This window comes from Oryzias latipes, chromosome 9 (genome assembly GCF_053564925.1).
Source record: "Oryzias latipes strain Hd-rR chromosome 9, Olatipes_Hd-rR_3.1".
Classification (NCBI taxonomy): domain Eukaryota; kingdom Metazoa; phylum Chordata; class Actinopteri; order Beloniformes; family Adrianichthyidae; genus Oryzias; species Oryzias latipes.
The window spans coordinates 18,484,544-18,495,414 of NC_136245.1; the positions used below are offsets into that span (position 1 = coordinate 18,484,544).

Genomic DNA, 10,871 nt, shown 5'->3' on the forward strand with positions numbered 1-10,871 from the left:
GGCTGGTTTGCAGCCAACGCTTAAGCCCCAAGTTATAGTGAATATTCCACACTGTTAAATAATGAATGAGTCAATAACCCTGTATCAGTTTCTACCTTGCCCTTGTTCTTCACCACACACTCATAAACTCAAATGTGCTATAACCCAACCATATCCCCTAGCAATTAGTTACTCCAAAATACCAGGGGGCTAGTTATTCAGGCATGTATTTCCTATATTATTGGTTTACTCCAAGTCTTGTATGCAGACCAAGTTTTAGCAAACATAGCCTCTGCAAATTCCCAAGCTCCTCTCCAGTCAGCAAGTAATTGGAGAGGGAGTCCCTGAGGGTCCTCATATACTTCTGAACTTGACATGGCAATGGAGTTAGACAGGAGGTGGTGTGTGCGGCGAATGTGTGTCTCAGTGCAGGAGACGGTTAGAGTGCTTTGTGTAAATAGGCTCCGCAGCCTTTGAACGCTTGCTGGTGGGCTGGAAAGCCATCTGGTCCCTCAGCAACAATACCCATGATTATCCATATCTGTGGGGAGGGAGTCATGCTCATGGGTAAAATGGTTTAGGGGGAAGAAGGGGTGTCGGTGGGTGCTGGATGAATGCCAATTTAAGTCCTTGATGCTCAAAATGAACTAATTAACTTTATCTCTCACAAAGAGAGAAAGTACCTTTGTAACTTTCATCATCCCATTGCTTTAATTAACAAATGTTTCTAGCTATTTTAAAGTGTTTTTTCCTTATGTTACACTGTTGTTTGGTGTCCTTGGGTTTCTTAAAAGGTGCTCCTAAATGAATAATATTACTATTAGGCAATTGTATCATTATCTTGAACCCAGCTATCCAAAGCTTTTCCAGCAATCCGATTGTGGAACTGGCAGGGACAGCTGAGCGAACATTATGCAGCTTTGTGCTTTTTTACTTTGATGATAAAATTAAGCGAAATACACCTGTTTTGTTTATGAGATGAATTTATTGGGCTTTTTCATCAATGATTTATGCAAACACTTTAAATTGCATCTATTTTTTTATACTGACTTTGTGCACAGAGACAAAATGATCGTATCCTGAAGTGATAATAAAACGTAGGTGGGTTGCACTGCCGGGATTAAGCTGAAAGAAAGAAAAAAGAAAACACAAAGTATGCTTCAACGAATATTTGTTGAGGACACTCAGAAGCCTTTGAACTAAAATTTGTTTCAACTTACGGAAATGGCATTTGTCTGAAGATGTCCCTCTGTGGATTCAAATTCTGAAAAGCAATTAGGAATTATCAGGACTTGAAAGAAAATGCAAAAATAACAATAATAACAATAGGGATCCGGGTGTTGACCTCACCTTTCTCTGTAACAGATTCAAACTGAGAAGCACTTTGTGAGATGTTCTTTTCAATTTTTAGTTTTTTGACTGTAACAAAAAGAGAGTAAATTAGATACAACATGTAGCTACATTTGAACAGTTTTTATGGTGAAATTAAAGACCCACTCCAATGAAAAGTGTGTTTTTGTGGTTTGGTTAACATCTTCTTATTGCATTTTTCCCATGATGGAGGGCATATTTAAAGAAAATTAAGATTAAAATTCTGGTTATTTCTTTGTTACAATTGTGATGGATTAGGAGCAGATGGAGAAAAAGCCATTGGAAAAAGCTTGCAGGTGTGATGTAGAAGCCACAACGGCAAAGTCACAAGCTCCCTGCTCTGCTCCATTCTCATTCATCCACTTGCAGACAAATTGATCCATATACATCTTTGTTCTCCTCCTCTGAGCTGTCATCTGGATCAAAACTCTACTGCTAGATAGCTCCAAAATTGCTCGCCATTTTTGTTGCAGTGGTGATGTTACCTTAGGGAGGGAGAGTGTGTAAACAAGAGGATCATCGGAAACGAGCACATGCCTACTCCACGCCAGCGTTCCCACCCACAACTCAGAGGGGGATTTCTAGTGAACTCCTGCCGCTCTGTGGCAACTATGTCAGAAACTGACAGTTTTTTTGTTGGTTTTTTTAGCCTAAAAACTGCATAATCATAAATAAAAGACCACTGCTTCTACAAGGGACAATTGGACTGAGACTCTGAGGGACAACATTTATTTTTTAAGAAACCTTCTTACCTGGGTCAGAAACACTAACTTCTAGGATTTGGGTTTTAAAAAAAAAACGTATATTAAAAGACCAAAAAACAAAAACAAATATAAGCCCATCAATGGTCCTTTATGGAATTGTGTGCTGGGCGGGGGGCAGTGCAGGCAGAGACTTGAAGAGGCTTAACAAACTGGTTAGGAGGGCCGGCTCTGTCCTGGGCTGCACACTTGAGTCCATCGAGGAGGTGGCGGACAGGAGGATGTTAGCTAAGCTGACATCCATCATGGATAACCCCTCCCACCCCCTACACCAAACTGTAGAGGCGCTGACCAGCTCTTTCAGCACAAGACTGTTGCACCCTCAGTGTAAGAAGGAGCGCTACCGCAGGTCATTCCTCCACACAGCCATCAGACTGTACAACACCGTGTCAAAGTGACACTCCACGGTCCCAGGGGTGTTTTTTTCTGTTTAGTCATTGATTCATTTACTTTTGTTGTAGTTGTTGTTTTTCAATTTTAAATTGTTTTTTGTTCCTGAACAGTTGTTTGTTTTTGTTCTTGGTGTGAACTTCATTAGTTATTTCTGTATTTTGAAAAAATTTGTAATGTTTTTTTTTGTTTTTTTTTACAGTTTACATGTTTTGCAGATCGCATGTTTTTTACACTTTTGCAGCTGTATTTATTTAATATTTATTTGTTTATTTAATAAGAATCTCATTTTTGATAATAATTTTTCATAATAATTTTAGTAATATTTTTAATTATCTAATATAAATGTAATTTGTGATCTCCTTTATTGATGTTATATTATATAGATTATTTCTGAATGTCGTGTTGCTGCCACAGATAAATGAAATTTCCCCATTGTGGGATTAAGAAAGTCATCTATCTATCTATCAATCACAAACTAAAGGTTTTACGATTGTAAAAGTGTATCTGCTAATAATCATCCTTTTTCTTAAAATGAAAATCTGCTGTTTGCTCTGAAATGTTACCAAAACAAAAAAAAGGTTTTTAATTTTGTTGCCTTCCAACACAGAATTATAGATAGAAATTGTTTGTCTAAATGTGTTAAATAAACAGACAAACGCAATAATACATAAGTCCATCATTAACAACTTAAAGAATGAAAATATGCATGCAGCCACTACAAAAATCTATCAGATGAACATCTAAACTTTGTTTGTACTACAACTATCGGTAATAGAGCGATCTGCAAAAATAATAAAAGCAAAATGATGAGACTAAAAACAAAGTGATTCCATCTTATAAACAGTAAATGCTATTTTCCAAATTGTGTTGGTTTGCTACAGGTGATTGTTCTGTTTAAATCAAAGGTTTAGAGGTTCTTTCATACCATTGTAACTGTCCACTGTCAAAGCAGATATGGTCGTGGGTTCAGGAAAACGAATGATGAACTCCTGAGGAAACATTCCGGTGGACATCCAAAACGTGTTAATGTTTCTGGTTGAGAAGAGGAAATGTTCACTAAAGCGACGTATTGTTAGTAAAACAAAAATACCATCATCATTACTAATAATGGTCGTTTTAAACCAAAAAAATGTTACCCGTCCACTATGTTTTCTGGTGGGTGACTCTCATCGCTGGAGGACGCGAGGACAACTTTGGCATCCAAAGAGCTGAAAGAAGAATCAGTCATCCCCACGAAGTTTTTCAGTAAAACACCCTAGTAAACTATTGTCGATGTAAACAAAATAAAATAAAAAAACAAACGTCTCAGTGACTAATAATTCATCCGTTCATGTGAATTTACTTGCTAGCTATTGCCGTTGCCAGGCCAACAACAGCGTCGCGTTAAATATACGTCACGAAACCACTTCCGACGCACGCAGTGTTGCCAGATTGGGCGGGTTTCCGCCCAATTGGGCTTCTTTTGGTTATGTTGGGCGGGTAAAATTGGCATTGGGCGGGTCTATAAAATTTGGGCTGCTTTTCAAAATATTTAGCGGTTTTATTGTCATTATTATTATTTTTCTTATTATTTAAAATATTAAGTAAAAGTATACTAATTAATATATAGCCTAGCTGCCAGTTGTGGTCCAGCAACTGGCAGTGGCAGAAAGAGGGGGGCGCCATCAAAAGCCATCTAGAGTACACGATACGAAAAACCTATAACTGGATTTTCTGTACTTATTTTATAAAAAAAATTATTATAACAGACTTATTATATAATAATTTATTATTATTGCGTCATTTTTTATTAGGCTACGGCTATACTTTTACGTTCAACATTAGGTTTTTGCTAGGTTGAGATTTGGGCTTGTTTTTATTGAGGTGGGCGGGTTTTACGATGAGTTTGGGCTGGAAACTGTCGCTCAGATCTGGCAACACTGGACGCACGTTGCGCGGTAGCTGTTTAGACTTTAGCAATAGCTTGGATCGCATTTACGTTTCACATGGCGAATGGGTGTAAAGAAGTGTTGTTTAGTCGTGGAAGTGGACAGGTGGGTTTATTTCACTGCCGTGCGTAATATAGCAAAATATACAACTTTCTCCTTTTTGGTAGCCTTATTTAGCTTTCGATGTAAGAAGCTAAACTCTAAAAGTTTAGCTAGGTGGAGAACAAAGAGCAAAAACTAAAACTTTTTTGCGAAACGTTAGACTTACTTTAATAGAAAATTTAGGTTTTCATGTTGCACCAACATGGAAAGTAATTACTTTGTTGTTGCTGCAGACAGAATTCGCCATAAGTTAGCGTCCTTGTTGTTGTCACTGTGTCTGTGCAGCAGCAGGTGACTCTCCTGCTTGAAATATGATGAAACTGCATGGTACAAACTGTTTACATGAAATAACGCTGTCTCTATATTACTTATTTCTTTCTATCCTAGAGTGATGATTCAGATATTTGGGATGACACTGCTCTCATAAAAGCATATGACAAAGCAGTAGCATCGTTCAAGGTAAGTCTAGGCTCTGTTACATTTAAAAACAGTTGTCTAAGTTTTAATTTTGGATGTGCTAGACTGCCCTGAAGGGGGAAGGTGAACCACAATCTTCCAAGAAAATTCCCCCAGGGAAGAAACGCAAGAACAGCAAAAAGAACCAGAGCAGGAAAAGAAACAATGGACCAGGGGAGAAGGAGGTAAACACAATGCAGGCAAAGATGCCTAATTTTAAATTTGCAAAAACTAGATGTTGTGCTTTTACATCATCATTTTACATCATTTATTTTGGGATTTTGCTCAAATATAGAAAGCTTTCAGTGTTTTCATTTTAAATGATAGACTTTTTAGATTACCTATATTGTTTGTTTTACAATAAATAAATCGACTGATTGAAATTACTAATTGATTCCATGATGTGGAAATTGATTTTTACCATAGCTTCAAAAACAACTTAATAATGAAGAATAGATAATAGATAGCTCTAAATAAATATACAATAGATAATACAACTAGGTGCTCAGTGTCCATGAGGCATTGTAGAGCCTAATAGCTGATGGGAGGAAAGATTTCCAAAATTATTTTTCAAAATTTTACCCACTGAGACTGAAATGTGTACTGCCTATTTAGAAAGAGAAACATTCAGTGATCAATTATGAAATGAACATAACTGTTCAGATCCTGTTTCAAAGTGTGTGTCAGTGATTTATAAAACTACTATTAAACTTTTAGGCCACTGCCTGTTAAGATAAAGTTTAAAACAATTAAGGTCTAAAGTTTATATGCATTTCACCTCAAGGCAGTTTGCTTTTGATATCCTGCATCGCTGTGATCTAACTCAGTTTGCCCCACAAAATTCACATGACCTTTTCTTAATAAAATGATAGAGTAAAATTCATAGCACTGCCGTAAACAGCTAAAGATGTGAAGCTAATAATATAAAATGACAAGCAATGGAAAGTGAAAACTTGTTCATATATTATATTTTCATTTCATTTTCATTATTGTTGGTTCTGTTAGTGTTAATATATAATTTTCAAATTATATTTTTCATTAACACATTAACACACAGCTAAACCTGTTTACTTGTAATTATTCAAATTCAATCAGGGGCCATAAAGACCAGACTAAGCATATCAAAAATACATTTTCTTGTAGAAATAAATTAGGGCACGGATTTAACTGATTTTTTTTTTTTTTTTTTGTATCGCTGAAAAATAAAACGTTTCCATTAATCTCTGAATGCAACTTTAAAACTAATTGTTCATTTTTTGACAGTGTCCCTTATTTTGTCACTTTTAGCCTGACTTCAAACTTTATTTTTTTATTTATTTAAAAAAAAACTGATTACATTTCTTAATAGATTATGTTATCTAAACACTTAAGTGCCCTACGCTGAGGAAGTCTCACATCAAACATGTTTCTTTCAGCCTGAAGGTGACGGCTGAACCATTTATTGTCTCTGGCAATTAATCAGTTACTCTGATGCAAATCCATCTTAATAGTGTCTATTCAATCTGTGACTAATGCTGTATTGAGTGTTATTTAGACCAGGAGAGAGAGCGCTGATATGCTTTCAACCTAATCATGCTTTATGTTGCTTCTTAGTGGCAGGTTGGGGACTCCTGCAGTGCGTATTGGTCAGAAGATGGCCAGCTTTATGCTGCCACCATCTCTTCTATAGACTGGATCAAAGGCACCTGTGTAGTTGTCTATACAGGTTATGGCAACGAGGAGGAGCAGAACCTTGAGGACCTGCTTTCAGAAATTTCCGAGGCAGATGAGGAATCTCAGTTTAAGGTACAGTAGTATGAGTGAATCATCTATATACATTTTATATACATTTACATCATAACTTTGTATTTTAGTTAGGCTGTTTTACTGCTGTTTGTGCCAAGTTCATGAAATCAGTTTAAAAGTACTGCATACTGTTACTTTTTCTGTGAAAGTGTGGGTTTTTAAAAAAACCTACATATTCACAGAAAAAGTGAAACTCATTTCACATTTAAATTTGAAAATAAGTAATAAATGGATTTTGACCTTTAATTTGAAATAACGTGATGTTTGGTTTAACGTCGTGCATAGTCGGATGTTTTGCTCCAGAGAAAGCCTTGGAGCTCAACAGGACCGACCGGCTGCTCTGCGGATGCCCGGTGCAAAGCGCCGCTCCGCTCTCGCCCCGCTGGCTCTTCGCCTCTCCCCTCTCTTACACCCCTCATAAGGGGGGTGCCGGGGAGGAGAGCTTCGTGACCCGTGATGTTGGACCCTGCACGGTCCTGGCTCGTGTGCCGGTGGACCGAACGAACTGTGTCTCTGAGCAGAGCAGCTGGATTAATAACTGTGTGTTTGAGGGGAGGGAGGATGCTTTGTTTCGTGTGCGTTTTGTTGTTTGTGTGTGTGACTGCGATCCGTCCCGCCGCTCTCGGTTAACTGCTGTCAGGAGAACCGTGTGTCTGAGCAGAGCTCGAACTTCCAGCTCACACAGCGGCTTTGGGGCGGTGTGTGAACTTTTCAAAGCAGATTGTCGCTCAGTCCTTAGAAACCGTTCAAACAATCACGTGGATTTGTGTTTCCAGTCGTGTCCCGACAAATTAAAGGCTGATGTTATTCCCACATTTACGTGCAGCCAAGATGCAGATTGCGGGATTTCCCACATGGATTTTGTGTTCATCAAACAATGGTAAGGTTGTTAGCGCGCGTGTTAGCCTCTTCTGGGAGCTCCGTTCTTCTTCCACAAAAAAGCACTGACCACACAGATTAAAAATAAAATGATGAGCAAACAGGCGCTTCATAATATTAATAACATTAATAAAAGCCCGTTCGGAAGATCGTCTCGTATATTACCAAGCTGCTGCATAAATGTATATGAGAGCAAAGGTCTGTTTACTGTGGGACACATTTCCTTTTTCCGGCGTTTTCAACACTACTGCGCATGCCCAAATGATTTATTCCGACCCATGTGAACGTTTGTTCTAATCGGAAAAAGTTTTTCTGGGTCCATGTGCACGGTTGAATTTTAATCCGACCGTTGAGCCAATCAAGATATTTTGCCCATGTAACCGTGGCTAATGTCTGGTTGGTTTTCCATTACCATCCTATCAGTCTGGATCTAGACGTCCCACAGGATCTTTGCTCTCTCATTCTCTATCATCTTCGGAGGTGTAAACCCATTTTGACCTGGGGGTTTCCAGTCCATATTCTGCACACATGTTCCTGTATATTATTCCAGCCACTTGATTGTGTCGCTCCATGTATGCTTTCCCTGCCAGCATCTTACACCCTGCAGTTATGTGCTGGATTGTTTCAGGCGCCTCTTTGCACAGCCTACACCTTGGGTCTTGTCTGGTGTGGTAGATCTGAGCCTCTATCGCTCTGGTGCTCAGGGCTTGTTCCTGAGCTGCCAGGATGAGCGCTTCAGTGCTGTCCTGTAGGCCAGCCCTTTCTAGCCATTGGTAGGACTTCTTGATATCAGCCACTTCAGCTATGGTCCGGTGGTACATCCCATGCAGGGGTTTGTCCTCCCATGAGGATCTGTCCTCCAGCACTGCATCCTCTGCTCTCCATTGCCTGAGACATTCACGGAGCACGCTGTCAGTTGGGGCCTTGAGCTTGATGTATTCATGCATCTTGGGTGTTTCATCCTGGATAGTGGCTTCTACGTTCACTAGTCCTCTGCCTCCTTCCTTACGGCTAGCGTACAGTCTCAGAGTGCTGGATTTGGGATGGAACCCTCCATGCATGGTGAGGAGCTTTTGTGTCTTAACATCCGGGGGCTGTATCACTTCCTTTGGCCATCTTATTATTCCTGCAGGGTATCTGATGACTGGCAGTGTGTAGCTCTTTATTGCCCGGGTCTTATTCTTTCCACTGAGCTGTCTTCTCAGATCCTCATAGGAAGACATTTTTGTTTGTTTATTTTTGGTGGTCCGCGATCTATCCATACATCCCAACGTAATGAGAACCCCTGCTGTAGACTCATTTCTCAAATTAACGCATAATTTTTGTCAACTATTTGTGTTAATGTAAAGTGAAAGTTGCTGTTAGTCTAAATTGGGAATGGAAAATCAAATTATCTGTACTTCCAAGTATTTTGCTCTTTCAAAAAAGTAAACATTGAAATAACAAGATGCATTTACTATGCTTTCCAAATTAAATGAATCAAATCTACTATCTCTGACAACTGATCGGATACACATCTCAACTTGTTTCTTCTAAAACAAACAGATAATGAATGCAAAATGTAACATGGCAGCAACTGCAGCTTGACAAATGTATTAAACTCTCACAACCTGAGACAATAGTCAGGAAGTACTTCTTAGAAAATACCAACTTTACATCGGGCTGCTCTGGATTCACCATTTCTGCAGCCTTGTACACCCGTTTGGTGCGTGTAAAACAATGTTGGCTTTGATGGGCTACTATGAAACAGGACACTGCTTCAGCCAAGCATAATCACTTGTCCTGCTGTTAATCCACCCATGTTCCCCTCTCCAGTAGAAAATCCCTTTATAGCTCAACACCTGCTGGTTGTTGGTTTGATTTGCATAGTTTAATTATTAGTCGACTCACAGTAACACACGTGTTAGTAACTGAAGCAGATTTTTAGATATCGATCATCATATGGCTTTAACGTTTGCAGAGAAATGAAGCAGAATCGTCCACTGAGGAGAGTGACAGGTCGAGCACGCCAAACCTAAGCAAACATCAGCCACACAGTCAAACTCAGAAGTCCAGACCCATCAAAGGATCTCCTCCAGTGTGTCCTCCTGGTTTCCCTGGGTTTCCTCCTGGTCCACCTCCCTCGCAAGCGTTCAGACAGGTAAGAAGAGAAACTTCATCTAGAAAGTTGCTGTGAGAAATTTGAAAACCCTGATCTGGCTTTACATCAGCTGAAGTTAATTGAAAGCAGCAGAACTTTTCTTTAATGAAGTCTGTCACCGCTTTACCCTATCTTTGACTTCTACCAGAGGAAAAATCAGCAATCCAGTGATCCTGGACCTGTACCTCCTCCCTGGCCTCCCATGATGCCCTTTGGCCCACCTGTAAGTTGAAACCTGGTTTGATGAGTACAAATGCAGGAAGTCGTAGTTTTTTATGTTGTCTGTACTGATAACCTAAAAGCGGCATAGAGGATAGATACGACGGTGGATGTATGTCACCGTGTGGCATTTTTGATTTACTATAATGTCAGGAATCCAGAATCTTCATTTTGATCACAGACAGATGATTTTCTCTGCCTCAGATGATTCCTCCACCTCCACCCATGAGTCCTGACATGGTGGATGATGAAGCCTTGGGAAGTGTGCTCATTTCTTGGTACATGAGTGGATATCACACAGGATACTACCTGGTATGTGCACAAAGCCATGATGGAATATTATAGGAGGTCACGATCATCAATATATTTCTTTAAATCACTTTTTTTTTCATTTAAAATAAATGATAAAATATTAAACTGCATCTATTTGTTTTTAGGGGTTAAAGCAAGGACGCAAAGAAGCTGCCAAGTGGACAAAACTGCACCACAAATGAAAGGAAACATTTGAGGGATTTAAGACCTTCTACTTTTGAATGAACTGCTTTGGTCATGTTGGTAAATCCGTTCAAAATGTCTTGGATTCATTTGTAAATATAGTAAAATAAAGACTACTACGACCGTGTTTGTTCAGTGTTTTTTAAGAAAATATGAAGACTTGAAAATAAAATCTAAACTTTTATGGAAATTTTCTGCTTCCATTTTTTCATAATTTTTACATTTGAATAAGCAAAACAAATGTGGAAGTTTTCCTTTTTTTATTTTCTTTAAATAATGAACCAAAATGAATTATTTGAAGAACACAACAGCCACGACCTTCATTCTTCATACCTAGAACATTCAGCCTGAAGAAGATGGATA

General features: G+C 38.9%; 2 protein-coding genes across 3 annotated transcripts; one reads left to right on the forward strand and one right to left on the reverse strand.

Moving 5' to 3' along the window:
* Window positions 1–944: 944 nt before the first annotated feature.
* On the reverse strand, window positions 945–3,906 carry hspb11 (heat shock protein, alpha-crystallin-related, b11). Its single transcript, XM_004072466.3, has 5 exons — window positions 3,641–3,906; window positions 3,430–3,536; window positions 1,330–1,398; window positions 1,200–1,243; window positions 945–1,104 (listed from the first exon to the last, which is right to left on the reverse strand). The coding sequence occupies exons 1-5, from the start codon at window positions 3,730–3,732 to the stop codon at window positions 1,012–1,014; spliced, it is 405 nt and encodes a 134-aa protein (XP_004072514.1). The 5' UTR covers window positions 3,733–3,906; the 3' UTR covers window positions 945–1,011.
* smn1 (survival of motor neuron 1, telomeric) lies at window positions 3,896–10,698 on the forward strand. Of its 2 annotated transcripts, XM_078952849.1 has the most exons (9): window positions 3,896–3,914; window positions 4,427–4,537; window positions 4,922–4,993; window positions 5,056–5,175; window positions 6,584–6,775; window positions 9,615–9,794; window positions 9,943–10,017; window positions 10,218–10,361; window positions 10,451–10,635. In XM_078952849.1, the coding sequence occupies exons 2-8, from the start codon at window positions 4,490–4,492 to the stop codon at window positions 10,356–10,358; spliced, it is 828 nt and encodes a 275-aa protein (XP_078808975.1). In that variant the 5' UTR covers window positions 3,896–3,914; window positions 4,427–4,489; the 3' UTR covers window positions 10,359–10,361; window positions 10,451–10,635. The 2 variants fall into 2 exon arrangements, with proteins under 2 accessions (XP_078808975.1, XP_004072513.1); XM_004072465.5 differs by lacking the exon at window positions 3,896–3,914 and having other exon boundaries at window positions 4,421–4,537; window positions 10,218–10,325; window positions 10,451–10,698.
* Window positions 10,699–10,871: the final 173 nt, after the last annotated feature.

What these genes read in the sequence shown, in the direction of transcription:
- smn1 (XM_004072465.5), top strand. Translation starts at nt 4,490, where the DNA reads ATGGCGAATGGGTGTAAAGAAGTGTTGTTTAGTCGTGGAAGTGGACAG. An exon ending in AAGCAGTAGCATCGTTCAAG is followed by an intron (nt 4,994 to 5,055) that starts GTAAGTCTAGGC and finishes TGGATGTGCTAG; the next exon opens with ACTGCCCTGAAGGGGGAAGG. An exon ending in ATGAGGAATCTCAGTTTAAG is followed by an intron (nt 6,776 to 9,614) that starts GTACAGTAGTAT and finishes TAACGTTTGCAG; the next exon opens with AGAAATGAAGCAGAATCGTC.
- hspb11 (XM_004072466.3), bottom strand. Translation starts at nt 3,732, where the DNA reads ATGACTGATTCTTCTTTCAGCTCTTTGGATGCCAAAGTTGTCCTCGCG. An exon ending in GACAGTGGACAGTTACAATG is followed by an intron (nt 1,399 to 3,429) that starts GTATGAAAGAAC and finishes TTTTTGTTACAG; the next exon opens with TCAAAAAACTAAAAATTGAA. An exon ending in TGAATCTGTTACAGAGAAAG is followed by an intron (nt 1,244 to 1,329) that starts GTGAGGTCAACA and finishes ATTGCTTTTCAG; the next exon opens with AATTTGAATCCACAGAGGGA.